Source organism: Rhinopithecus bieti, unplaced genomic scaffold, assembly GCF_001698545.2.
Source record: "Rhinopithecus bieti isolate Rb0 unplaced genomic scaffold, ASM169854v2 scaffold_42745, whole genome shotgun sequence".
NCBI classification, from domain to species: domain Eukaryota; kingdom Metazoa; phylum Chordata; class Mammalia; order Primates; family Cercopithecidae; genus Rhinopithecus; species Rhinopithecus bieti.
In genome coordinates this window covers 7,041,656-7,069,403 of record NW_016819184.1, presented here as the reverse complement: position 1 = coordinate 7,069,403, position 27,748 = coordinate 7,041,656, and the positions used below count along the sequence as shown (strand labels likewise).

Sequence of the window (27,748 nt, the reverse complement as noted above, 5' to 3'; positions counted from 1 at the left end):
AAAAAAAAAAAAAAAAAAAAAAAAAAGATGTTATTTCACTGTTGTCAGAATTTCATTCTTTCTGTCAAGAAGTCTATTGTCATTATCACCTTTTTTCTCTGTATACAGTGTTTCATTTCTGGCTGCTCTTAAGATATTCTATCTATCATGAATTCTAATCTATTTGGTTACAACATATGTTGGGATAGTTTTCTTCATGTTTCTTCTGGCTACAGGTCATTGACTTCATGAATCTGTGAGTCACAGGTTTTTTAAAATCAAATTTAGAAGTTTATCTCTTCAAATATTTTGTTCCCATCTTTTCTCTTTTCCTTTACGGACTCCAATTAAACATACATTTGGTTACTTGAAGCCGTCTCACAATTCCCTGGTGCTCTGCTCATTTTTTTTAGTCATTGTTTTCCCATGGCATTTAGCTTTGGATATGTCTTCAAGATCACTTACTTTTTCCTCTGCAGTATCTAATCCGCTGTTAATAATAATCCAGCGTATTTTTCATCTCAGGCATTATTGTTTTCTTCTTGAGAAGTTTAATTTGGGTCTTTTTTATATCTTCTATATCCCTACTTTTCATGTTCCATCTTTCCTCTACCTTCTTGATTGTATGATATAATTATTGTTTTCATTCTCTAGTGTAAAAATTATATATTTTTACCATTTCTTGGTCTGTTTCCACTGATTTATTCTTCCCATCATGGGTCATAGTTTTCTGTTTGTTTACATCCTTGGCAATTTTCTACTGGATACCAAATGTTGCCATTTACCATTTTGAGTATGAGTTATTATTTATTCTCGATCTTACTTTAAATCACTCAAGTTACTTGGAAACAGTTTGGCCCATTTAAACCTTGTGATTAAGTTTTGTTAGGCAGGAGTACAGCGGCCTTTAGTATGGAGCTAATTTTCCCCACTACTGGGCAATGTCCTTCTGATTACCATACCCAATGCCTCATGGATTGCCTGGTTTCACTCTGGCTGGTAGGAAAAGGAACTATTCCCATGCCTGTGCAATCACCAAAGATTGTTCCCTCTACTCCTTTTAGGCAGTTCTTACCTTGGTCATGGATACTTTCTCCATACACATCTGCTGATTAGTACTCAGATAAAAACTTGAGAGAGACTCTCTGAAAATCTCTGGAGCTCTCTCTGTGGGCAACTTCCAGTACTTCCCAGTGAATTCTAGCCACTTTGTTTTCCCTGAATTTTCAGATCCATCTTTTGAAGAAGTCTGCCAGGATCCACCTGGGTTCCCCTTCCCTCTGTTATGTGCTGGAACTCTAATTAATAACCTAGGGTAATTATAGGACTCCCCATGTTCATTCACTCTCTCTTAGTGATTGCTCTCCTGTGCTGCCTGCTGTCCAAGATCAGAATTTTGTCTGATTTCTTAGTTGTTTCATGTAGAACAGTAAATCTGTACCCAATTACGGTAGTTTTCTATTGCTGACATAACAAACTGCTACAAATTTAGCAGCTCTAAACACCATCAATGTGTCATTTTTATAGTTCTGTAAGTCATAAGTCCAGTGGGCTTAGTTGTTCTGTTTCAAGTCTTAAAAGGAAAAATCAAGATGCCAGTAGAAATCTGGAGGAGAATCTATTTCCAGGCTCAATGGGGTTGTTGGCAGAATTCAGTTACATATAGTAACTGTTACTACATGTAACTGGGGTTGTTGGCAGAATTCAGTTACATATAGGTCCCTGTTTCCCTGCTGACTGCTGGATGGGAGTTGTTCTCAGATTTTAGAAGTCACTCACATTCCCTAGCTCATGACCCCTTCATCTTAAAGCTTGTATCAGTGAGTCAGGTCATTCTCATGCTTTTTAAATATCTCCTGCCTCTTCTTCTGCCATACCTCTCTGATTTCAGCCAGAAAAGATTATCTGCTTTTAAGAGCTCATGTGATTAGATTGGATGCACCCAGAAAATCCAAGATAATCTCCCATTTTGTGATCTGTAACCTTAATCACATCTGCAAAGTCTCTCTGCCATATCATGTAACTTATTTGCAGATTCCAGGGAGTAAAACATAGACATCTTATGGAAGTCAATATTTAACCGCCCAACCAGTTACTACATCTGACATGGAAATCAAAGTCAGATTATTTTATTATAAAATGTATTAAAAACAATGAAAATGTCAAGAATAGTGTAATGAACAATTGAGTACTCACTAGTAGATTCTATCGAATGTTAATATTTTATTATAATTGTTTTAGATTTTTAATAAGACAACAGTAATTAAATGATATTTTATGAGTTAATAGGATATAAATGGAGGCTATCTTATTTTGTTATGTGAGCCTCCCATGGTTTAAGCTACTAAGAGTTCAAGTAAATTCAGCAAACATCTAGAAATAAACCAAAAGCTTTAATCATTTAACTATATATATCTGGTTTGTTCCTAAAAGGAATAGACAGAAAATTCAGAATTTATTTTATGGGTGTTTTAAGGGTTAGGATGTGTTAACTAGGTGAAAGTTCTAAAAGTACTGTATTTTGGCCGGGCGCGGTGGCTCAAGCCTGTAATCCCAGCACTTTGGGAGGCCGAGACGGGCGGATCACGAGGTCAGGAGTTTGAGACCATCCTGGCTAACACGGTGAAACCCCGTCTCTACTGAAAATACAAAAGCTAGCCGGGCGAGGTGGCTGGCGCCTGTAGTCCCAGCTACTGGGGAGGCTGAGGCAGGAGAATGGCGTAAACCCGGGAGGCGGAGCTTGCAGTGAGCTGAGATCTGGCCACTGCACTCCAGCCCTGGCAACAGAGCAAGACTCCGTCTCAAAAACTAAAAAAAATAAAATAAATAAATAAATAAAAGTACTGTATTTTCCATCCCATTGTGCTCTAACTAGTGATAGATGAATGTGGTAGAGAAGGGAGAGTGGATGATCCTCCCTACCTGAATCTGCCTCTTGGGGAGCCAACCAAAACACTAACTGGACACATTTGAGCCCAGTCATTCTCTTTGGGCTTGTTGTCAGAAGTTTTCCCTTCCATGTGTAGCTAGGAGGTATCTAGCAATGAACAAGGCCTCTCTTCGTTTTATACTCACAGGCCAAGCCCTGTTATTAGCTGTGCCCACCACAAAGCCTGAGTGCTGATCATATTCCTGCAAATTCTCCTTGCCTCTGAGAAGCTAAGTCAGGAGCTGATGCTGCATATTTGACTGTGACCTTTAGGCTGGGTCTATTTTCAAACCTTCATCTCTCTAAAGTTGGGTTTAGAGGATGTTCTAACTATTAGGGATGCCTCTCTTTGTCCCTATGACAGGTGATGGATTATTTGCAACCATAGCCACGACAGAGGCTGTGACCCTGCCATTCACACCCATGCCCCCAGCAGGTAAGTCCTTTGGAAAATGGGTGAAGGAGCTAACATTTATGAAACCACCATGATGTGTCAAGCTTATATCATGCATTATCTTATTTGTTCCTCTTGGTTATTATTCCCCTTTTACAAGCTAGGCACCTGAGGCTTAGGGAGCTTATATAACTTATCCTGTTCCAACTCTAAAACTGATGCTCTTCCGCACTCCATCTGTTGGTCCCTGCCCCAAATGTGTCTATTATCCAGTAAGGATGTCAAACACACACTAGGCCACCACCATCAATGTAGATGGTGGGAAGTGCCATGAAAGGTGTACAGAACATAGAAGGGAGACGATTACAACTGGGGGATTCCAGGAAGGGTCGATGGAGGTGGCAAGGGGAGGAGAGCTGTAGGATGGACAGAATTTTAGCCTGTAGTCCTGGGGATAGCAACAGCTTCCAGGAGCAAAGGGAAGGACAATGCTTGAAGGAAGGATTTACAGCCAGGGGTCCTGTAAGTACCTCGTGAGGGTGCTTGAGGTGCATCCATCCCATCACATTCACAGGAAACCCCACAGCTCATTGGTTACTCTGTGTCTTCCTCCAAATAGGGAGGAAAGAGGTAATCTAGGATTTGACTTTGCTGCATTGATTATCTGTTGGATACTCTTATTTCACTCATATTCCTCAGCTCTTAAAGGACGAATGAGCATAGGGAGGGCTCCTGAGCCTTAGGTCTTGATTTCTTGTTCCACAGGTATCATTGGTCTGACTGTAAGTCAATTCCTACCACGTTTTCTCACTTGTCCCAGAGAACAAGAGTGGCAATATTCATTAAACACTGATTATGCACATGCTATGCTATGTTAGCATTTTATATGCATTACCCCTTTTAGTCCTCAGAGAAACTCTACTAAATGAGCATTATTGCTATCACCATGTTTACAAAGAGAAATCAGGCAGGTGGAGGAACTTGCCCAGGACCACACCACGCAGTTAGAAAGCAATGGGCCTGGAATGCAAATGCAGGCAGTCTGACTCCAGAGCCCAGAGAGTCACCTCTAAGCTGAATTGATTCTTTATGGGAGGAGAAAAGAGGGGAATTTGTGCCCACCAGCACTTCACTCTGGTGGGCAGCTGCTGCCATTTCAGGAAAACAGACAGGAAGCCCAGCTACTCAGATAAAATCAGGGATTTTTTACATCAAGGGCACCAACATCTTCTAAAATTCCACCATCAGTTACCAGCTGTGTCTCTGCAGGAGCCTGGATGGAGGTGAGGCTGTTGAATGGTACAGGGAGGTGCTCAGGCTGTGTGGAGGTTCTCATTCAGGGCATGTGAGGGACAGTGTGTGACGATTTCTGGGACCTGGCCGAGGCCGCCGTTGTGTGCCGCCAGCTGCAATGTGGCCATGCCATGGCACCCCGGAAGGGGCCCACTTCGGGGCAGGCTCTGGGAAGGTCCTGCTGGATGACATGGAGTGTGTGGGCAATGAGAGCCACCTGGGGCAGTGCATGCACGCGGACCGAGCCAGGCATAACTGTGGGCACCTGGAGGATGCCAGCGTCATCTGTGCAGGTGGGGGGCTGGCTGCCAATCTTTATTTGGAGGGCTGCTTCTAGTTCCTTCACTCCTCTTTCCTCTACACACACACAAACCACACCCCACAGCTCAATCCAGGAACATAGGCAGGTAACTGGTGTTGCCTACAGCCTTTCAAAGTTCTACATAAGCCTGACCATCTCCTTGACTGCAATGATCTCTAAGTATGGCTCACAGGCTGCACCCAGGCTCAGAAGTAAATCTCTTCAGTTTGAAAATCAGGCTGAACATGAATTTAAAAATCAAAACATTTGACAAAAGAATTCAAATTCTTACCTGTTGTAAAAATAAATAAATGAAAGCAGAATTTCAGGCACAGAGCAATGTATCCTTTCACTGCATTAGCTGGCTGGATCTGAGAAAGAGCTGTTCCTTTGGACATGGAATACCTTTCCAGTTTTCACGGCACACACCTCCCCACCACCCTATTTAGCTTACCTGCATGATCCTCAGAAACTTTTGAGCTTGTGGCATGCAGGTAACAAGCCAAATCCATCAGCTGGTGTTCAGGACCTCCATGTTCCTAGCCTACCGAGCTTCCCACACCGATCTGTCCCCCTGGTCCTCCCTAGTCTTTTCTGGTCCCCTCCTGCTTGCAGCTGCAATAATGTGTCTATGAATGACAAGCTCTGCAGGTTGCATCTGGCTCTGTGCAACCTCCCTCTGTGCACATCCCCTCTGTGAGGCACAGGGCTTTCCTCAACATCTGAGGCCCCTGGGGAAGCACTGGCTATCCTGGGACAGTCAACAGTTGCTGACTGATGTCCTGTCTCAAATCGCCAGGAAATGCCAAAATCCTCAGGAGCAAAGTCTCTGCCTCTTTCTCCTTTCTGTTGCCTGAAGCTCCCGAAATGTAGCAAGTTCCCAATAAACCTGTGCCAATGAAGACAAGATAACATGCACAATCCCTCTTTATGTTGACAGGTGCTGATTCCACAGCTGCTCTGGTAGGACTGCATGTCACATTCAGTGTCAAATACTAGACTTGTCTTGATGTAAAAAAGAGTTTGAGGTTTAGAATCAGATCTTCATTTGATTCCCAGCTTCCTTCATTCACTCATTCATTCATTCAACAGATATTGGCTGGGTATCTACCCTGTGCCAACTTCTGTGCCAAACACTGGGGATACAGCAGTGGTCAAAACTCCCCTGTTGTTTCTTTTTCTTCTCCTCCTCCTCCTTCTTCTCCCCCCCACCTTTTTTTTTTTTTTTTTTTTTTTTTTTTTTTTTTTTTTTGAGATAGAGTCTTGCTGTGTTGTCCAGGCTGGAGTACAGTTGCGCTATCTCAGCTTACTGCAAACTTTCTCTCTCGGGTTCAAGCGATTCTCCCTGCCTCAGCCTCCCAAACAGCTGGGATTTACAGGTGCCTGCCACCACACCTGGCAAATTTTTGTGTTTTTGGTAGAGATGGGGTTTCACCATGTTGGCCAGGCTGGTCTCAAACTCCTGACCTCAGGCCTCCTGATCTGCCCATGCTGGCCTGCCAAAGTGCTGGAATTACAGGCATGAGCCACCGCACCTGACCCCCTGTTTATTTTTTTAATGGGGTTTATACTCTCACAGGAGAGATACATATGACATATAATCACCCTCAGTTACATAACCTCAGCCAAGTTATGTTATCTCTCATCCTATTTTCCTCTTCATGAAAGTAGGGACAATAAAGAGCTTTGAATAAGGGCATGAATAGGGCAATGCCTGAGGGTACCTGTTACCCAGCGGCGCTCATGCAGCAATGGCTGCTTGTTTTGGGCACATGTGGACCTAAGGAAGGAGGTGTGAGGGATGGTAAGGGCCTGGTCTGCAGGAATTTCATCCAGGCTGACCTCTCAGTGGATGAATGACCTTGGCCTTCAGTCTCCTCATCATTAGAACAGGCTCATTGGCTTCTATATTCCCTAAAATTCTATGCCTTTGGCTTTCTGTGACTAACAAGGAGAGAGTAAGCAGCTACATGGTCTAGCTACATAATGCATGTGCCACTGTGGAAAGCCAGAGACTGTTGCCAAAAACCAGAGACATAGGGTTTGTAATAGGAATTAAGGGAGACTTCCTCCCCTACAACATTTTATTATGGAAATTTTTAAATATACAGCAAAGTTTGAAGAATTTAACAATGAACTCCTACCTAGATTCCATAATGAATCTATACATTCGTCTATCATCCCTGTATTCATACGTTGATCCATCTCATTTTTTATTCAAGTTTGATTATATACCATAACATTTACCCATTTTAAGGTCCAGTTTGGTGAATTGTGGTAATTGTGTCCAGTTGTGTAACTACTGCCACAGTCAAGAACAGTTCCCAGGCCGTGCGAGTCTTCCTCGTGCCATTTCAGAGCAGATTCCAAATAATGACAGTGGCATATGTGGGGAAGAGGCAACAGAGAGGGAGGTGCTGGCCAATGGATGGCCTCTAGACAGCTAGCCACCTGGGGCCAACGACCTATGAGCTTCACTTTTGCTGATTGCCACAGGGTGTACATTATTTCATCCACAGTAGCAATGCCATGTTCTGCCCTAATTGGAGACCTCAGGGATCTGAGGTCATGGGCCTCAGAAGGCACTCTCACTGTTATTCCTGCTGAATCCTGGGAGGGGCGGGCACCCCCTTGAAGGAACTGTGTCTTCTCCCCATGTTGTGACTGTTCCCTGATAACAGTCCTTCCTTTTTGCCCACCGCTAGCCCATGAGAACCTGCTCCCCACATCATCGGTGGTATCAGTGGCTCAACACCCACCATCTTCTGCACCACCAGGTAGAGCTGTGTCTTTTTATATTATGCCTTCTGAACAACTTCATTCATTTGACCATGAATGAGTGAATGAACATGTGTCCCTGGGGATAGGCAGAGCAGTGAATGGAGCAGACCCTCACATGGGCTTTACAACAGGGTGTGGTGAATGCTGTGATGGGGAAGCATAGGTGCCATGGGCACCCAGAAGAGCGTCCCCATCCAGACCCGAGGGAGCAGGTCACCAGGAAACCATATCTAAGCTAAGAAATGAAGGGTGAGTGATCAGTGGGGTTGTGTCATGCAGAGGACGAGTCAGATAGTTAGACCCTCTGTGCACTGACAGGCGGGAGACATTAATATGCTTTCTAGGTTAAAGCCTAGGGCTGGACAATAACCATGCAGAGTTAGTGAAGAGTGCATGGTTGAGGCCTGCTAAGACGGTTTTTTCTGTGATCAGAGGCAAGTGATATTTCATGATAGCCAGCCTTGAGTTGGGTCTTGGATTTTTGCAAGTTAGGTTCAGTTTGAGGCCAGATAAGGCAGGGGTAAAATATTGGGCCCACTGATCCTTTAATCTAGCTGTACAGCCAAAAGATTCAGGGATGACCAAGAGGAACCACCATCACTGCCCCAGGGCCTGAGAGCATCCCTGGTGGAAGAGTGCCCTGCAGGTGCTAGGTGCTATAGCTCCTGGCCGTCGGCCATGGCCTTGGAAGCATGGTGGTCACTAAGGCACCACCGCTGGCTCTGTGAGTTTCAATCAGCCTGAAGTCACACTCTAATATTTCTCTTCTTCGTTTGTTTAATAACTTCTTATCTTGTGTGCCTACCATGTGCTGAGCACTGAACCCGGCACTGGGGTTGATTGATAGATGAGCCAGTTGCAATCCCAGTTCTCAAGTTGTTTGTAGTTTCGTAGGGATACAAGTCTTATACACAAGTCTCCCTATAACATAGGGAGAAAGTGGTCTGTGCCATATGAGAGGGGCCCTGCCCTGCTCTTCCTGCACCCTTAGATCATGGCCCATGCTATTCTGTGTTCCCACATGAATGCTGTCAGCATGAGCTTCTGTGGCAACTGTGACCATACCCCCACTATTGTGGTCTCTTCATATATCCAGCTTATCCTAAGCTGATCCAGCTCTGCACCCCACCCACCTTCCAACCAAGAATGAGGCCCTGAGAAGCCCTCTGAAAACTCTCACATTCTTTAGCCTCACAACAGCATGTGAAGTAATGTCTGTCATCCTCAGGGCCATGCAGCTGGCCAGGGCTGTTGGACTCATCCTCCCTGGCCATTGCTCCCTGATATCCATTGCTCTTTCCACTCTATGTTCCTGCCTCTCATACCTCTGCTAGGGAGACGACAAGTGTGTGTCGCTGGTCAGGCCCATAAGCACCACAGAAAAAAGCAAAGGGAAAGGAAAATATTAGTCTTAGTCTAGGGGATCACAAGAGCTTCATGGAATGGAGCCACTTGGCGTGGAATTTGAAGGATGAAAAGGTTTTTGCAGGCAGGAATAGGAGACTACATACTTTAGGCCAAGGGGTTGGTATAAAGGAAGGCAGGGAAATGGGAGGTATTTACTACTGGGTGAGCATTTGGTTTCATGGTACAAATTCCCACTCAAGCAAGATTAATGGAAGGAAGACTAGGGCAGGGATGTAGGGGTCAAGAGAATGTGAATAAGGAAGGAATTAGCTACAGTGGAGCTATTCTCTCTGAATCTCCCTTCTTCCTCTTTTTTTCCCCTCTCTTGAGTCATTATTCTGAGCAGCTTCTCCATTCACTAACCCACCCATATATGATTTATCATGTGGCTGCCCAAATGCAAGTGTCAGACTCTGCATTTTCCAGCTGTCTCTTCCCAATTTCAAACATCCAGCGGAGAGAGACTGGCCCAATCCAGCATGTGGATGGGTTCCTCTGGAGTCAGCTGTGCTCCAGTCCAGTCACCTGACCAGGCAGACCCAGACACGGGGAACATGGTTTTGGCCCATGCCTCCTCCTGGCTTTGGGTGGGCAGGTTATATAGCAAAGGAATGTGGATAAAGAAGAAGCATATAAGTTATCTACCAGCATATAAAACCACTGCGAAAACATAGTGGCTTACAACAACCATTTATAACTGCTCACAAGTCCATGGGTCAACTGGGCAGTTCTGCTCATCTAGGATAGGCTAAACTGATTTGGGCTGGGTTTGTTCATGCATCTGTGGTTGGCTGGCAGATCAGATGAAGACTATCTTGCCTCGGATGCCTCCCTCACATGTCTGGCTGTTCCATAGCTGTCATTGAGGTGACTGTTGACAAGACCACGTGTCTTTCATCCTCCAGCAGGCTAACTCAAGGTTGTTCACATGATGCTGTCAGAGTTTCCAGGAAGTGAGCTGAAGCCTGTCAGGCCTCTTGAGGCCTCAGCTCTGCAAGCGTGTACCACTACTTCTGCCATATTCTATTGGCCAAAGCAAGTTAAAGGCCACAAGCCCAGAATTAAAAAGTGGGAAAATAAGTTCACCGTCTTCATAGGAAGGGCTGCAATGCCACATTGTAAAGAGCCTAGAGAAGGGAAGAACTTTGGCCATTTTTGTAAACAATCTACCTGAGGCAAGCTGTCTTAAAATAGAGTGTGGATAAGGAAGACACAGGCTTCTTGGAGCAGACAGGTCTGGGGAATGGCGTGGGATCCTTCATGGCAGCATAACCATATTTGCAGCAAAGTCATGGGAGATAAGGACAGCAAGCTGGGCTGGGTAGACAACAGTCCAGTCATCCACAGGCAGAGGGGCAACTATCACCCCATGACTGCTTTGCTCTCCCCCAGGAGGCTGGGCCCCTGTGCGGCTGGTGGGCAGCCACGGAAGATGTGCGGGTCGCGTGGAACTTTTCTACCAGGGAGTCTGGGGGACTGTGTGCGACGACCTCTGGGACCTTCCAGAAGCAAACATTGTCTGCAGGCAGCTGGAATGTGGCTGGGCCATTTCAGCCCCGGGTGAGGCTCACTTTGGGGAAGGTTCTGGGAGGATCTTCCTTGACAACGTGCACTGCAGAGGAGATGAGCAGCACCTTGAGGAATGTTCCCATACCGGCTGGTTTACCCACAACTGTGCTCACGGGGAAGACGCCAGCGTGATCTGCTCAGGTAAACCCCTGCTCCCTTCCCAGGTGGGGCCCCACTTCTGCTCTTTTCAAGGGAATACTTCTCAAAGGACAGTGTAAAAGTAACTATTGAAAATGAACCAGTACGTGATTCACTCACAGCAGATGTCTTCATCTCTCATACTTATAGATGCCGAATATTCAACTGTCACACCACCAGGTAGGGAAGGTGATGTTAATACGTGCAGCTTATCAAAATCTCAGGGAAGAAACTCTGCTGGAAATTGGATGTATCTTGTTCTCCAAGTCGGTGGAGTGACTGTGAGCTGTGGAATCCCCAGATTGTCCTCTGGGAGAGACGGACAGTGCCTTAGAATCATCTAGTCCAGCCTCACTTGTTACCTCTCCTCCCACTCCACTGTGTATTTCGTATACCAGAAATAGATTCTCAGTTTCTCAGACTTCTACAATTGATCTTAAGCAAAAGGCCAAGAATTGATTATTTCTCAGACTTCTATATAATACTTTTGGTTTGTCAGCTCTGAGATTTGCAGAGGGGATGGCAATGAGAAATGGATGGGTGGGAGGCCATTAAGAGATGAGAGATGGTGAAAAGCACTTCCTGCCCAGTAGCAAATGGCCAGTGGACCAGCTCTGGACAAAGTGAGCCACTTCGTTTCCACTCCCTCTTTGCCTCGGCCTTTTTGGTACAGCCCTGGCCTCACAGAGCTTCCATTGCTGTTGGCTTTTCCATGCACTCCCAACCCCAGCACCCAGAGTTTTCCATGCCAGTGCCCTCTCCCTCATCAGAACCCCAGGTCCTTTGATGCCCTGGTCTCAACCAGCTCTCAGTCAGAGAGCGCGTTATGAACAAAGCTGATTTGACAAGGTCTAATAAAATTCCTTCACATTCCCTCCTGGGTTGTCAGCTCTAGCAGGTGAGACAGATTTGGTCCAGGGAGAGGATCTCCAATGGGAGGTGCTGAGCTGAGTGTCACTGGCAGGAGAGATGTTTGGCCATGGAGGAGAATCCACAGCATCTTTAGGTCCTGACTCAGCATCTCTAGGCAGCACCTGATCAGAGGAATCAGTGACTCAGTGCTTATTCTTGTTCTTACAGCTCAGCCTCATAAGTCTTAACCCTTGAGTCACTTGGGAAGAAGCTCCAGATGCCAGAATTTCATGTCTTCAGGTTTCTTAAGCCTCAAATTTAAAAATATCTAATTTGCATATGTACAAGAGAATAATGCATCAAAGAAGTCTTGGAACAATCTAGATCAGTGCTTCTTCCCTCCTCCATATTAAAATTGCCTCCACATTCAGGCCTCTCCTCCAGAGACTCTGATTCAGTAGATTTAGGGGCGGCCCAGATGGTATATTTGTTGCAAGCTCCTCGGGATTCTCATGTGCAGACAGGGGTGCAGACCTCAGTGCCAAGTGACGGCCATATACTGCTGGCATTTCCATATCTTAAGTAAGTCCTAAGCGTGTCCTTTGTGTGTTTGACAGGTCACCCACTGGCTGTCCTGGCAAGGAGAGTGGCCACAGGTGAGACTTTTGTGTCCTTTGCTACCTTGACCATCATCTTCTAGCTCTAGCCCTGATGTGATCCTTCAAGGAAATTGAGCCAAAGTACTACTATCCTGTCTGGGTCTCCCCTCTCAACCTGTGTTCTGGGGGAAGAGCTGAGTAACAAAGGCCAATAAACCTATGATTCTAATTCCATTTCTGCCTAGTAAAAAAAAGAAGTCCAGGCCGGGCGCGGTGGCTCAAGCCTGTAATCCCAGCACTTTGGGAGGCCGAGATGGGTGGATCGCGAGGTCAGGAGATTGAGACCATCCTGGCTAACATGGTGAAACCCCGTCTCTACTAAAAAATACAAAAAACTAGCCGGGCAAGGTGGCGGGCGCCTGTAGTCCCAGCTACTCGGGAAGCTGAGGCAGGAGAATGGCCTAAAACCCGGGAGGCGGAGCTTGCAGTGAGCTGAGATCCGGCCACTGCACTCCAGGCCGGGCGACAGAGCGAGACTCCGTCTCAAAAAGAAAGAGAGAGAGAGAGAGAGAGAGAGAGAGAGAGAGAAAGAAAGTCCAGATAATCAAGTGATGCTAGCTGTCTGGTGTCCCAGCACGGACACCATGAGTGAGGGGCAGGCATGCAGCCATTAAGACAGCAGTGTTGCCAGGGTGGTACCTAAGGCCATGATTTGAGAGGGCTCAGACCGTGATGAGGACATTCTTCTTCTTCCCCTTTTTCCCTTCGCTGACAATCTCCATCCTCCTTTTTTATTCTTTCTTTTCATCTGCCATTTTCCTTCTGTTCTTGCCTATGCTTTGAGCCTCCAGAAGCTCCATGTAACTTTTTCTAGCACCACTTGGGGATAAAGGGGTAAAATACCACTGTTGCAAGGACAGTCTGGTTGGTCCTTTTAGACACAGCTAGATGACCAGGGACAATGGAGTGTAGGTCCAGTTCTTACACATCCCGATAATCTGATAGAGGAAAGCCAGCTGTTTCCATTGCCACCAGCATGACCTTTAATTCAGGACTGAATGTTACACAGATGGATAGACAGACAGAGAAGCAGAACAGACAGACAAGTGGGTGGGGAAACAAATGGACAGGTGGGCAGACAGGCAGATACAAAATCTCATCAGTATTAGGGGCATTCCAGGAGTGGATGACTAAGGGCAACTTCTTTGTACTTAATAGTGAGTTTTTAAGAATGCAATTTGAATAAATTATAACTGATAGTGGATGGACTCTGTCATCTTCATATACACAGAGGCTCCACATTGGCTCAGATTAATTGGGAAAACTGGAGCAGTACTTTACTCATTACTACTAGTGACCGGACAAAAGTCAAAGCTACAAAGCCCACAACTAGCCAGAGAAAAACATTCTGGCTGATATTGCAAAAGAGCTCTTTCCAGGCCGGCTGCGGTGGCTCACGCCTGTAATCCCAGCACTTTGGGTGGCCTAGGCGGGTAGATCATGAGGTCAAGAGATCAAGACCATCCTGGCCAACATGGTGAAACCCCGTCTCTACTGAAAATACAAAAATTGGCTGGGTGTGGTGGTGCGTGCCTGTAGTTCCAGCTACTCGGAAGGCTGAGGTAGGAGAATAGCTTGAACCCAGGAGGCAGAGGTTGCAGTGAGCCAAGATCGCGCGATTGCACTCCAGCCCGGTGACAGAGTGAGACTCCATCACAAAAAAAAGAAAAGAAAAAAAGAAAAAAAGCTCTTTCCAGCAAGCCCGTGTAGACGGCAGAATTCTCAAAAGAGATGAGAGATGTTTCAAAATTCAGATGCATTTATCCTCTAATTTCTAAGTTTGTAAGACTTTTTAGACTAGTTGATAACTTCTGATACATCCTAAGACATACTCACAAAGTAATGACCAATAAAATCCTTTTGAAAATACTTTTTTAAAAAAAGATGTGAATTACGAAGTTAGTAAAACAATGAAACAACTGAAATTCTAAAATATATTTCTGCATTTAGAAAAATCTCGGTGTGGTGGCATTATTACTAACTCATCTGGAGCAATTAGGAATCCCCCACAGAATGAAATGCATGACAACGTCACTTGTGTGTGGGAAATCAAGGCGAATGCGTCTGATCATATACTGCTGGCATTTCCACATCTTGAGTAAGTCCTAAGCTGTTTCTTATGTACTTTGTGTAGTTTTTTAACCTTCTTATTTTGTTTATGACACATAATAATTGTATATATGTATAGGGTGGGATGTGTGTTGGGACACATGTATACTTTGTGGAATGATTAAATCGGTCTGATTAATATACACAGTGCCTCACATACGTACCATTTCTTTGTGATAAGAGCAGTTAAATGCTACTTTTCTAGCAGCTTTGGAACATACAATACATTACCATTGCTAACTACAGTCACCATGACATACAATGTATCTCTTGAACTTATTCCTCCTATCTAACTGAAACTTTGTACACTTTGACCAAATTCTATCTCTCCATGCACCTCCACCCTTACCCCCAGCCTCTGTTAACCATCATTCTACCCTCTATTTCTATGAGTTTGGCTTTTCTAGATTCTGCCTAAAAGTGAGATCATGTGGTATTTGTCTTTCCATGCCTGGCATATTTCACTTAGCATAATGTCCTCTAGATTCATCCATGTTGCAAATGACAGAACATCTGTCTTTTTTAAGGCTGAATAGTATTCCACAGGCATATATACATTTCCTTTATCCATTCATCCATTGATGAACACTTAGATTGTTCCCATATCTTGGTTATTGTGAGTAATACTGCAGTAAACTTGGGAGTACAGATACATTTTCTCCACCTTATTGACAACATTTATCTTTCTTCTTTTTATAATAGCCGTTCAGACAGATGTGGTGATATCTGATTGTGGTTTTAATTTGCATTTTACTGATGATGAGTCATGTTGGGCATTTTCTTCACACACTCATTAGCCATTTCTGTGTCTCCTTTTGAGAAATGTCCATTCATGTCCTTTGTCCATTTTGTAATAGAGTTATTTGGTTTGTTGCTGTTGTTCCAACAACTGTTGTATCAACAGCTTGTTCCTTTTTGTTATTGAGAAGTATTCCATTTGTGTGGATGTACCAGGGTTTGTTTGATCATTCCCCCACTGAAGGACACTTGTGTTGTTTATAGTCTTTTACTTTTACAAATCAGTCTTCTATGAATGTTCATACACAGCTTTTCGTGTGAATATAAGCTTTTGTTTCTCTGGGATAAATCCCAAGAGTGCAATTGCTAGGTTGTAAGGTAAGTACACATTTAACTTTTTAAAAACATACCAAACTATTTTCCAGAGTGACGATCATTACAAATTCTCACCAACAACATATGAGAGATCCAGTTTCCCCACATCGTTGATAGCTAGCATTTGGTATTACATTTTAGCTATTTGTAATTTGCATCATTCAAATCCTATGTATGTTTTATAAATTTATACTTAGGTATTTCTTTTATTTTTTGTTTTTTGGGGTGATTATAATTGACATGGTGTTTTCCATTTTAGTGTCCACCTGTTTGTTGCTAGTATAGGGAAATAAAATGGATTTTAATGAGTTTTCATGAATTTTTAATTAAAATGAAATTGACCTTTTATTCTTTGGATAAGTGTTTGTGCATGAGAGAGAGAAAAAAAGAGAGAGGAGAAAAACAGAGAGGAGAGAAAGAGAGAGAGAGAGAGTGTGTGTGTGTGTGTGTGTTCTGGCCTGCTGGTTAAAGACATAAATTCTAGGGTACTCCAGACCTAATAAGTCAGGAAATTTTAAGTTTTAATGTTTTAAATGGTAATTCACAGATGATAAATTCATGATGAATTTCTTGTGGAAATTAACCCCTAAGAACAAGTTAAATCATTTATTATGCTTGAATTTTGTTTAATCAAAATATGGCTTGGAACAGATGGCTCATCAGATTGAAGCATGAAAGTGATTTTCAGATTCTAGCACTGGCAACATCTGAACAAAACATCACAGTAAAAAAACAGTAGCTGACAAAATCAGATAACTTCCACAAAGCAAGCTGGGAAGATTTGGCAGCCCACTTTCCTCTGGGTGGGTCTACTGCCAAACACTTGTAAATGCATTATTTACAACTTGGAGCCACGTCCTACTGGCAGGCCCATGAGAAGCGAGCAGCCTCTCCCCGTTCCTGGGCCCCCCAATCACCACATGGTGAAATTGCCTTGATTTCCCAGGCCCTGCCCTTGGCCCTAGGCTGTGAAGTACTCTGCCGGTTGGGCTGCTTCCAGGGGCACATTTCATGCCAGCCTCCTCTTTCCTTTTCCAATTAAAATCCCGTTCCCTTAAAGCAATGGCTCTTAGAGAGAAAAAGTAGGATCAAAGGAACCCATGCTGTGTTTAAATGACTGCTACGCTTTTACTCTAGCCTCAACATCTTTGTAGTAATGAAGTGAAATACCTGTCTCATAGCATGCCTCTAAGGTCTTCTAATGAGGAAACTGAGAGGCATCCATGGTGTTTGCTTCCCCAGCCTCGACTGCACCAATGAATATTTTGAAATCCTGGATGGTCCTCCATCCTCAGCAAAGTCATTGGGGAGGATCTGCTCTGGCTTCCGCCCCACCTACATATCCTCCTCCAGCTCAATGACCCTCGTGTATTTCCGAAGCTTCAATAACCTAGGAAAAAACTTCATTGCTTATTATTATTCTGCACCCAAAGGTAAGAATAATGGTAAAGAGCAGTTCCAGAGCTGGACTCTCTGGGTGCCAGTCACAGTCCTGTCATTCTTACTCTGTGACCTTGGGCAAGCAACTTGATCTCTCCCAGCCTCAATTCCTTTCCTGTGTAATGGGGACAACAAGGGACCCTTACTTTCCAGGTTTATTGGGAGGGTTGCATGCAATTAGGTAAGTAAAACACTTTGCAAAGTGATGGCAAGTCATAAATGTTTGATAATGGGCTGCTTTATCATTAGCTTTTTCATTTTACCTAAACATCTCATCACAGTCAGTCAATTAGAAAGTCATTTCTGAAGTTACTCTGGATCTAGTACTAGGTAGGTGTTTTAGGACCTGCAGAAGAAACTGTAGTCCCAGCCTGAGAGAGGCTCAAGTACAACCAAGAGGAAGTTTAAGGCAAATACATGGGGTATGCGTAGAGGACAAATAGAAACACTAGAAGAAAGCAAACAATAGGACAGATAAATATACCAGAATATACTAAATTGACATATGCATGCAACTCTGCCAAAGACATTAGGAAAGAGAGAGAGTGCAATATAGGTTACAAGTATTAAGCAAACACTGAGGGGAAACGGCCTGTAATGCTGGCTAGACTATAGGTAGAGAAAGCGAGACAGCACATCAGGTGAGGGAACAGCATGGCCTAGAGATGGAATATATAAAGTGGGTGGCAAGAAAGCAAGAAGGCAGATGGACCAAGCCAAGGGTGCCTGTTGAAGTGCAGCGTACTTAGGGTTAGACAATAATAACAACAGTGATCAAAATGTTCAAATTAACAGCTAACACTTACTGAATCCCTATTATATGCCAGGCAGCATTTTAAGCACTTCACATATGTTATCCTCACACAGACCCACAATTCTTCCCCTTTTACAGATTAGGAAACTGAGACTTAGGAGGTTCAGTAATTATCTGAGGTCCTGCATTATTCACCACTAAGAGAAAACGGGCAGAGCTCATGAAACTGCAAATAACTAGTATCCACTTTTTCCAAGACATTGTTCAAAACAGTCTCTTGTATTTTACCAAGTGCCAGGGTGACTCACTGAGCAAGCTTTGGGAACATGCTATAAAACACAAAGGAGATGCTCTATATACCAAAGTAGATCATGACAAATCACCATAATCCGCATTAAACGACTATTGACGATGTATTTCCTTGTATTTGCAGAGGCAGTGTCCCAGACTCCACATCTAATCAGTGAGTTGCGTTCATGCTATTACTCAAATTGTACTCCCTAATTTCTTCTTGTGTCCCCTCTCCCAGTGCTTTTACTCTCATTATTGGCTCTGTCTCTCGTAGATGATTCCAAATTCCCTGTATAAATCTTCTGTAGATGAGAGATTCTGTCTGCACAGTTTTTGCATAATATTTATGCAAATGATGCCCATTTCCTCTGGAACCAAGTTATGCCTATCAATGATTGAGTCTCTGTATATTGATAATTTTTTATTTGATCTCCTTTTTTGTTTTTATCAAAGCCAATGACTCACCTAATCAGATACTCCACTTTTAGGGAAAGTTAGTAAGGCAGAAGCAAGCAGAAGAAACAGCTGTTTTCCCCAGAAGGACACTGATTGTGACTGTTCGCATTTTTGCATAGAATAGCACAATTTAAATATTGTTATATTTATGGTAACTGAGCAGAAAAAGAGAATATTATTTTGTTGGACCTCACACACCTAAGAAACATAAAGACCCACATGAAAACAGAGTTTGATTTGGGAGGTCACATGTTATGAAGATTGCAGGGAAAAAGAATCAGCCAGAATCTTGGCATTTAATGAAGACTGATCTCAGAATGCTGCCTTCTTGACTTGCCTAAGTCATCCCTTCTTAATTATGGGAGTCTTCTTGTATCCACAGCCATCCCGACAGCAACACCCAGGACAGTAACAGCAAGAGCAGGTAAGCCCTGAAATGTATTTATTCATTTACTGAGTGTGTCCTTTCCTCTCAGCACCTGCATTTGTATCTGCACCTGTATCTGCTTCATGCACAGAAACTGGACCGACTGCAAATAGTTCATCTATTTGCAAACGGGACACTTGACTCTGCCCAAACTTTTAGAGCCATTCAAAACATTTGGTGTCTTTTGGCTCCAGCATCCCAAGATGAGTGAAGTTCATTTTTTGGTACCTTTCAGGGTCATCAAAGCCTGAGCAGCTTACAAGTACTTTCTAGTGGGGTTCTGTCTTTCCACCTTATGACCAGTACTGATCACAGTTAGCTCCCCATCCGCATCACCAATAGACTTTAGCAAAGTAAGTGGAGTGTCAGAGTCATTGCAGAGGCAGTGAGATAGAATAGCAGAGAAAAAATCATGAACTTTAGAACCAGGAGATCTGACTTTACATCTGCTACTTACCAGATGTGGGACTGAGGGTGAATCACTTTGCTTCTCCAACTTTCAGTTTCCTCATAGATAAAATTGGTACACCAATACTCTTCTACTTACCTTCCTGAGTTATGATAAAGATGGAGGTGAACACACACACATGCACCACACACTTTGTAAAATCACAAATCACTGTGCAAATTATTTGTTTTTCTGCACTTAGCCAAAACAAATGGGCACATACCTCTGGAAAAATAGATACTCCATTAGTGGACTTCTAGTGCTACAGACAATCCTAATGGCTTTGCAACTTCCAACTAAGAGGTTGAATAGTTGACCAAGTACAAGGTTTTCCACTAGTAGAAGTAGCATGGGGTGGGGAGCTCAACACTCATGGGAAGGGTGCAGTGTCCCCAGAGGACAGCAGTCACCAGATTTCTCTCTGTGTAGGGGATTGGCCAGAGCTGCGGCTGGTGGGTGGCTCTGGCCGGTGCTCAGGACGCGTGGAGATTCTCCACCAGGGCACTTGGGGCACCGTGTGTGACGACCTGTGGGACCTGAATGAAGCTGAGGCTGTGTGCCGGCAGCTTGGGTGTGGTCGAGCCGTGTCTGCCCTTGGAAAGGCCCACTTTGGCCCCGGCTCAGGAGACATCTTCCTGGACAACCTCCAGTGCACTGGTGTGGAGCGCTACCTGGGCCAGTGCGCCCACTCGGGCTGGTCAGAGCACAACTGTGGGCACCACGAGGATGCCAGTGTCATCTGCTCAGGTATCTTCTTCCCTCTAATATGGGCACTGCCAGTCCCAGAGTGCTTCAAAACCTCTCTGCTAATGTTCAGAGTCAGCCTGGAACAAAAACAGGATCCTCAAACATTTAACATTCGATTTTTGCTGTAGCTTTTCTAACTTGGTTAAATAGATGAGGTTTTATCTGCTAGCCTCCAGTATAAAACCTAATTTTCTAATTTGGTAGTAAGTATTACCAAAGGTATGTGTGCTTTACTGAAATATGCAAATAACATGTTTAATGATGAGAATTTTTTAAGGATGGGAATAAGGAGCTCATTGACAGAGGCAGCCCGCAGTAGCAAGGCTAGGGGAGACTTCAGAGCCAGGAAGACTTGAGGCTGACTTCCAGACCCTGTGCTGACACACAGACTTTATGTGAGCAACACTCAAGCTCTCTCTTAAGCATATTGGTAATTCTCACTGCCATGTCCTCACTCAATCACAACACAAATCTGTGCACTAACCTGACTTATTTCAATTGGCTTGTGACAATTTTAAAAATATATTCTGGATTTTCTTGTGTATAAACAGTTAGCTACGAGTAAGTTAGCCACCTCTGGATTGTCTGTTAATAATCCTTTCTGATAATGAGATGCCTTTTGGTAAACTAACAGCTGTAATACCTGATGTGACTTGAAAAAATCAGGAATCAGAACTCAAAGTAGGAGGGCTTGCTGCATAGAGTTACCCATGTGAAAAGCAGCTCAGTTGCATGTCAGTACCTGCTGACCATAACCTTTAATTTGAGGTGCATACTTAAAAACATTGTCTTATGTGTTGGTACATTCATTTGCCTGTTTACTTTGTGACATCTTATCATGAGTGACATGTATCCTCGTGACAGCCTCCTGGGTAGATGTTATTCCCACGTCTCAATCTTCCAGAGGATGATTGTCTAAATCTGAAGTCCCCCCAAATACGCCCAAAGTGAAACTCACCTGCTACAGAATTGATGGTTTAATTCAGATCATTCCAAATGTACCTTTGCATCTGGCCATTTTTACATAACTTGGTACAAACCAACAACCAGAGAGAAATTTACTTTCATTATCTGCAGATGAATCTGCTTCTGCCAGTACTATGTTTTTTAAAAGGACTAATTTTTCCCACATCAGATTAATAAACACATATAATGATGGAACTAAAACCTTCATCTTCGTTGTTAAAGTCAAGGTTTCCAAAAAATAGTGACATACTTATTCTGTCTATAAACAGATGCTGAAGAATCACTCACTAACAGTACAGGTCAGTCACATCTTTTGCTGTTGGGAGTTAAATATCAGATGTTCTTGATTTTGTCCTTAAGCTATTTGTTTTTTCAGTTCTAAGTTCACTCTTTATCTAAACTGCAAGGATTTTCACACCACTGAGATTCTATTAGAAAGTCTTATTGAAAAATATTTTTTATTTTTTACATGTGATGATGATGATGATGATGATATGTATGTAAGTCTATATTTTTTGGAGATGCATGGCCTTTTTGCATATGATATTCCTCTGGCTCAGGCCACTTTCCCAGCTCTTCCCCTGAGTAGCTCCTTCTCACTTTTTAAAGAGGTGTCCTCCAGGCCCTTACTCTCTATTGTTCCCTTCATAGCATCCTGTTTTTCCCCTCTTTGGCCCATTTGTCACAGTGTGCAATGATGCACTGTAACAGTGCCTGCATTTGACTAATAAATAGACTCTGGGCTCCCTCAGGACAGAAATCACATCTCTGGTTTAGAGCTGTATCATCAGTGCCTAACATAAAAGACAATCAGTAAGTACTTAATGAAATTAAATTGAATGAAATTTAATAATTTAATGAATTTAAATGAAATAACTTAATGAAATTAAATTGACTGAAGACCTCACAACCTGCAACTCAGGAACACATGAGAAGTCTAAGGAACAAGCCCCAAGGCTTAAGATTGGGGAATGTTCCTCCCTAACCGTCTCTAAGCTGGCACTGGTGGACCCAGGCCAGGTCTTTTGGGAACTCACATGCTGTGTCTTTGTCTGCAGAGGACTGGCCGGAGCTGCGGCTGGTGGACAGCTCAGGCCGGTGCTCGGGGCGCGTGGAGATTCTCCACCAGGGTGCCTGGGGCACTGTGTGCGACGACCTGTGGGACCTCAGTGAAGCTGAGGTTGTGTGCCGGCAGCTGGGGTGTGGGCAGGCTGTTTCTGGCCCTGGCGAGGCCCACTTTGGCCCAGGCTCAGGAGACATCTTCTTGGACAATCTCCAGTGCTCTGGGGTAGAGCACAACCTGGGCCAGTGTGCCCACTTGGGCTGGTCAGAGCACAACTGTGGCCACCATGAGGATGCCAGTGTCATCTGCTCAGGTATCCTCTCACTTCTCAGCCAGTGATTTCTGATGCTGCAATTGTGACATTTTGAAACTCTGCATCCTGGGTGGCATTTTCATCCATCCATCCGTCCATCTATCCATCCATCCATCCATCCATCCATCCATCCATCCATCCATCCATCCATGTGTCTGCCTGTTTCTCAAGCATCTCCTTTGGACGCCATGGGCAGCTCTGGTTGCATGGGAAAGGTCTCTAATTATTTGGCATGAGCACCACCTGGGCACTACAATGTAGATTCTAGGATCCTGCCCCCAGAGATTATGACTAAGTAGAAAAGGGGCTCTGGAATATGCATCTCAACAAGTAGTCCAGGGATTCTGCATAAGAAGGGCCAAGGGCAATCCAGCCCCAGCTGCCAAGGGCAATCCAGCCCTGGCTGCCAAGGGGCAGAGTTGACCCAGCTGCTATTCCCCAGCCTCCTAGGCCAAGGACCCTGCCAGAGGAGGGTTGAAGTTTCCCAAGGGGTAGTTCTGGTACTCTGGGTTTCCATACCTTGTCACCCCAAAATAGATGAACCTGTTACCTTTCTTTATGCATTCAGATACCGAAGACCTACCTCCACCCACACCACCAGGTATGTCCATATTTTTTTCTAATTCAGGCAACTTCCCAATAATAATAATAATAATGGCAGCAAATACCTATAAGTGCTAAGAACCAGGCACTGTTCTGAGCCTTTCACATATATAACTCTTGCAATCCCCACAATAGCCCCTTGAGGCGGGTTCTTGGATTATTCATATTTTCCAGATAACCTGAGACACAGAAAGTTAGCGAGGTGCCCAGGGCTAGCCAGGGTAACTGAACCCAAGCTGTTGATGCTCTTGGCCATCAATCTCATTTACCCATTCATTGGCTCAGCTACACAAAGACCAGGGGAAACTACAGTAAACATGGGGAGACGTTTTGCTCAGATCATTGCTAATCATCAGGACAATCCTGCAAAAAGGCATTATCTATCATATTTTACAGAAGAGAAAATTGAGACACAGAAAGGTTAAGTAACTTTCTCAGGATCACTCAACAAGTTAACGACCCAAATTTTAACACTGATCAGTCTGGCCCCAAAGTACATGCTCTTAGGGATCTTACGACTTTTGCCTCTTTTCAAAGCTCTTATAATTGAATTATTGACTAATATTCATCTGTAATTAAAACCAAATATTAGAAAAAACAGACCAACCACATGCACTGTGAATTCTGAAATGATGCTGAAGGTGATTGAAAGGTGATTTCACAGTTGAGGATTAGGAAGATCAAAAACCTGCCGAAGATAACTTGGTTAGAAAGTGGCAGGACTGGAATTTACAAAGCCATCTCTTGCCCTTTGAATGAACCTGGCTGTCCCCTACACAGCCTCAGTAAACAAAGATAAGCCACCAGCCATTGGCAGAAGCATTTCTCTTGGGAACTTGCCTGGAGAAGACCTCGATGTGTCCTGGTGTTCTTGGGGGAAGGCCAGATTTACCTATTGGGACCATGAGTGAGAAGGGAGGGATTGTCTAAAGTTAAAGGGTCATGGTTAGGGTCAAGGGCAGTGGATATTCCAATGAAGACTGATCTGTAGTTTTCTCATTTTATGGATGGCAGGGAAATGAGAAAAATGAGATTGAGTCAAAGGAGCCATTCTGGTTATCTATTGCTCCCCAAAACTTAGCAATTTAAAGCAACCACCATTTAGATGTATGCCATGTCTTTGAGGGTCAGGAATTCAAGCAGGGCTCAGCTGGGAGACCCTTCTGCTCCACAGAGCATTGAGCAAGGTTGCTCAGTGGAGTTCATCTGATGACTGGTCTAGAGAATTCAAGACAGCTTCACTCATACGGTTGGTGCCTTGGTGGGGTTGACTGGAAGGAAAGGCTCAGCCACAGCCCTCTTCCTTTTTAGGTGGTCTCAGGTTACAAGAAGTCTGATTATCCTGTTGAGAGACCATGCACACTCAGACTTCTTTTTTTTTTTTTTTTTTTTTTTTTTTTTTTTTTTGTTTGTTTGTTTGGTGTTATTTTTTTTTGTATTTTTGTATTTTTTGTTTTTTGTTTTTTGTTTTTTATGGAGTTTCACTCTTTTGCCCAGGCTGGAGTGAAGTGGCACAATCTCAGCTCACTGCAACCTCCATCCCCCAGGTTCAAACAATTCTCATGCCTCAGCCTTCAGAGTAGCTGGGATTATAGGTGCCCGCCACCATGCCTGGCTAATTTTTGTATTTTTAGTACAGAGGGGGTTTCACCATATTGGCCAGGCTTGTCTTCGAACTCCTGACCTCAGGTGATCTACCTGCCTTGGCCTCCCAAAGTACGGGGATTACAGGCATAAGCCACCACACGCAGCCACACTCAGACTTCTTGTAAGGTGGCCCCAGGGCTGCATGAGCGAGTCGGTTTTCCCAGAGATGGGAGGTGGAAGCCACCAGTCTCTTAACGTGCAGAGCCATTCCTGCCATATTCTGTTGGTCAAAGCAGTCACAGAACCCACCCAAGTTCAAGGGAGGGAACCTAGACCCCACCTGTGACAGGAGGCATGTCTGAGAATTTGTGGCCTTCTCTAACCTGCCACAGAACCATAGGAAATATTCACTCAGCACTTTCAGTGCAAACTCTCCTCAGTTTGCACTAAGTATATTGATGTTTCTAAGGAAACCCTTTACATTTCACTGATTTGTAAATAAGACTAAATATTTTCATCTGGATGTCATCATTATCTGCCTTTTTTTCCCTTTCAGGTTCTTCTACAGCTTCTCAGGATCACATAAAAGGTAGTCATTTATTTTAAATTGAAATAGTCATTCCATGTCAAGAGAACTATCATGGCAAATGCTGGGCAGTGTGCCCAGGGCATTTCACAATGGAGGCTGGCACAGTGTGGGCAAGGGGTCTGCTTCTCTGCTGCCACTCTGTGTAATATACTCTGTGAAAAATAGTGACTTTACAACAAGAGGATCAGGCTGGGAAGCGGGATGTGTATCTGCCCAGGTCAGACATCTGGCCCATACTCAGCCTGCCCTCTTTGGGTACAGTCCTGTAGAAGGCACCAGTCCATTATCCCCTGCCACATGTAGAGATTTCAGAAGGTCAAACTCCCAGAGGTTTCAGTGTCAGCCCGACCTGGCCTCATTATTGTAGCTTACAAATGCAGTCAGTGATAAAACTACCAGATGACGAGGAGCATCATCGCTTCCTGCCATCCATCTCAGGAAAGGCAGGAATCTGTGGGATTCTGGGAGGATCACAAGTTGGCCAAGGGGAAGAGAAAGTAGAAAAGTTAAGCATCTTCATAGTTTAGGGACAAGGTCAATAAAGAATATTGTACTTTCACATTTCCTCTAAAATACTTTGATGATTCAAGGTTTTCTGCTTCTTTGTGTGAAATCCTGTTTTAAGTACATACATGGATGTGTGTGTATCTGTCTATGCTAATATGACAACGTACATCAAACTGTTAGATTTCACTGTTATCTTGTTTAACCCTTATAAATCCCAAATCCTGCAAGTTCCAGTCTCAGACTAAATATCTGAGTTAAAGGAAACATAATCTACCCAGCAAAAGCGAGGAAGAGTACTTAAAGAAGGTGCTGGTCATAACATCCCCTAACAGATCAGTGTCCCTTTCCCGTTACCTACGATTCATCAGAACCCAAAGTTGTTCTAGAACCTCTTGCTCCCCAAACCTCCCCAAACTCTCCCCTTTCCCAAGCACATGTGGCCTCTATTTCTTCATCTGTCCTTCCAGTCTCTCATTACTCTGTCCCTCCCCAGCAAGCAAAATCCCTACTTTAGAGAGGGGGAGAAAACTGTAAGCAGAAAGGACAAATTGGACGTTTTCTTTATCAGGTGCTGAGAGAAAGGGAAAAGCAGGGAACTTTCACACACTGATGCTTTTTGCTTCATCAGAATTAAATTGAATAGACTCTCCTTCCCAAGAAACATTTAAGCTAAAGGTCTGCTCAGACAGTTTGTGCATGCCCACTCAGGCCAACTGGCGCCTCATTCCACCAGACACCGCGTGTAAGCTGGTCTTTATTAGGATTACACAGTGATGCCAAATGAACACATTCTGACACCATTTTTCCTGTTGTTTCAGGAGGAAGTAACTCTTGTGGAGGGGTCACTTCTAGTCTCTCTGGCTCATTTTCTAGTCCACAGTATCCAGAAAACTACCCAACAGACATCCAGTGTGTTTGGGAGATCCACGTGGATACAAAATTTCGCATAGAACTCATAATTCCAAGTTTGAAGTAAGAGAACTTTTAAAGAGAACGTTCTATGTAAATAAGAATATTGATTTGTGAAATCATATTAAAGGTATTTCTTTTAGTGGGAAACATTTAAGAGTGAAAGCAGAAGAACCCAACATTCTATAGTCTTTCCAAGTCAAATTTGGGTTAACTTTGGCACTATCCAATGAGTTACTTCTAAGTTGAAAAATCCAATAAGTGGTTTATTAACATATTTTGATAGTGTTCCTTTTTTTTTCTAAAATATCACAAAATCCTCAACAGCTTTGCCCTTATTGTACACTGGGTATCAGTATTTGTCCTCTGAGACTTTCTTATTTGAGTCCAAATTTTAAGCAATAAGAGAATTTTCATACACACATTAGCCAACTATTCCAGCTTTGGGACCTGCATCTTCCAAATGTTCTGCAAAGTCAGAGGAGACATTAGTGTCCCTGCCTTATCTCTGACATAAAGAGAATAAATATTACAAAGTCACTGACATTTTTATCTCTATGACATAAAATAACAGCTGACATTTTAATGCTGGCCCAGACTTTGTATGCTTTGTCATATTCCAGGATTATACAGTCCAAAGATAGATGTCTTTGTCATCTCCATTAGAGATGAGGAGCCTGAGACTCAGAGAGGATAATTAATTTGCCCAAGGCCAGCCTATCTAGATCTGTCTGATGTCAGTGCCCCATCTGTTCACCAATATGTGGGTCTGTAAAAGAGTCCGCATGAAGCCCTTCTTCTTGTGCATGACACACATCATGTTACAAACACAGCAAGACTGTGGAATTCCATGATCATTAGCTCCAGGCATGCAATGAATTGTATTCCATAATGACTATACCACCGCCGTGCACTAAGCCAAAAATGCCTCAGGACATGTTACCTTTGTTGACTAAAACCCTAGGGACACAATTAACCACAATGAGGAAAGGACCTTTAACCCACACCTCCAAATTCTATTATGTTATCCATTGCCTGTTCCTTCAAAATTGCTTCCCCTTACCTTCCTCATGAATAATTGCCATACTACAAATATTCTTCTGTATCCTGTCACCACTTTTATT

The 27,748-nt window shown here is 43.7% G+C and overlaps 1 protein-coding gene across 1 annotated transcript in view; it reads left to right on the top strand.

Annotated features, from left to right (window-relative positions):
* The window catches only part of LOC108519538 (putative DMBT1-like protein), a 46,442-nt gene that overhangs the window by 8,777 nt on the left and 9,917 nt on the right, over positions 1–27,748 (top strand). The window contains 11 exon segments of the mRNA XM_017858614.1: positions 3,273–3,344; positions 4,742–4,888; positions 10,477–10,794; positions 10,942–10,971; positions 12,261–12,299; positions 14,253–14,400; positions 16,767–16,957; positions 18,848–18,889; positions 19,770–20,087; positions 25,176–25,208; positions 26,534–26,687. Coding sequence (XP_017714103.1) covers positions 3,273–3,344; positions 4,742–4,888; positions 10,477–10,794; positions 10,942–10,971; positions 12,261–12,299; positions 14,253–14,400; positions 16,767–16,957; positions 18,848–18,889; positions 19,770–20,087; positions 25,176–25,208; positions 26,534–26,687 — 1,492 coding nt within the window.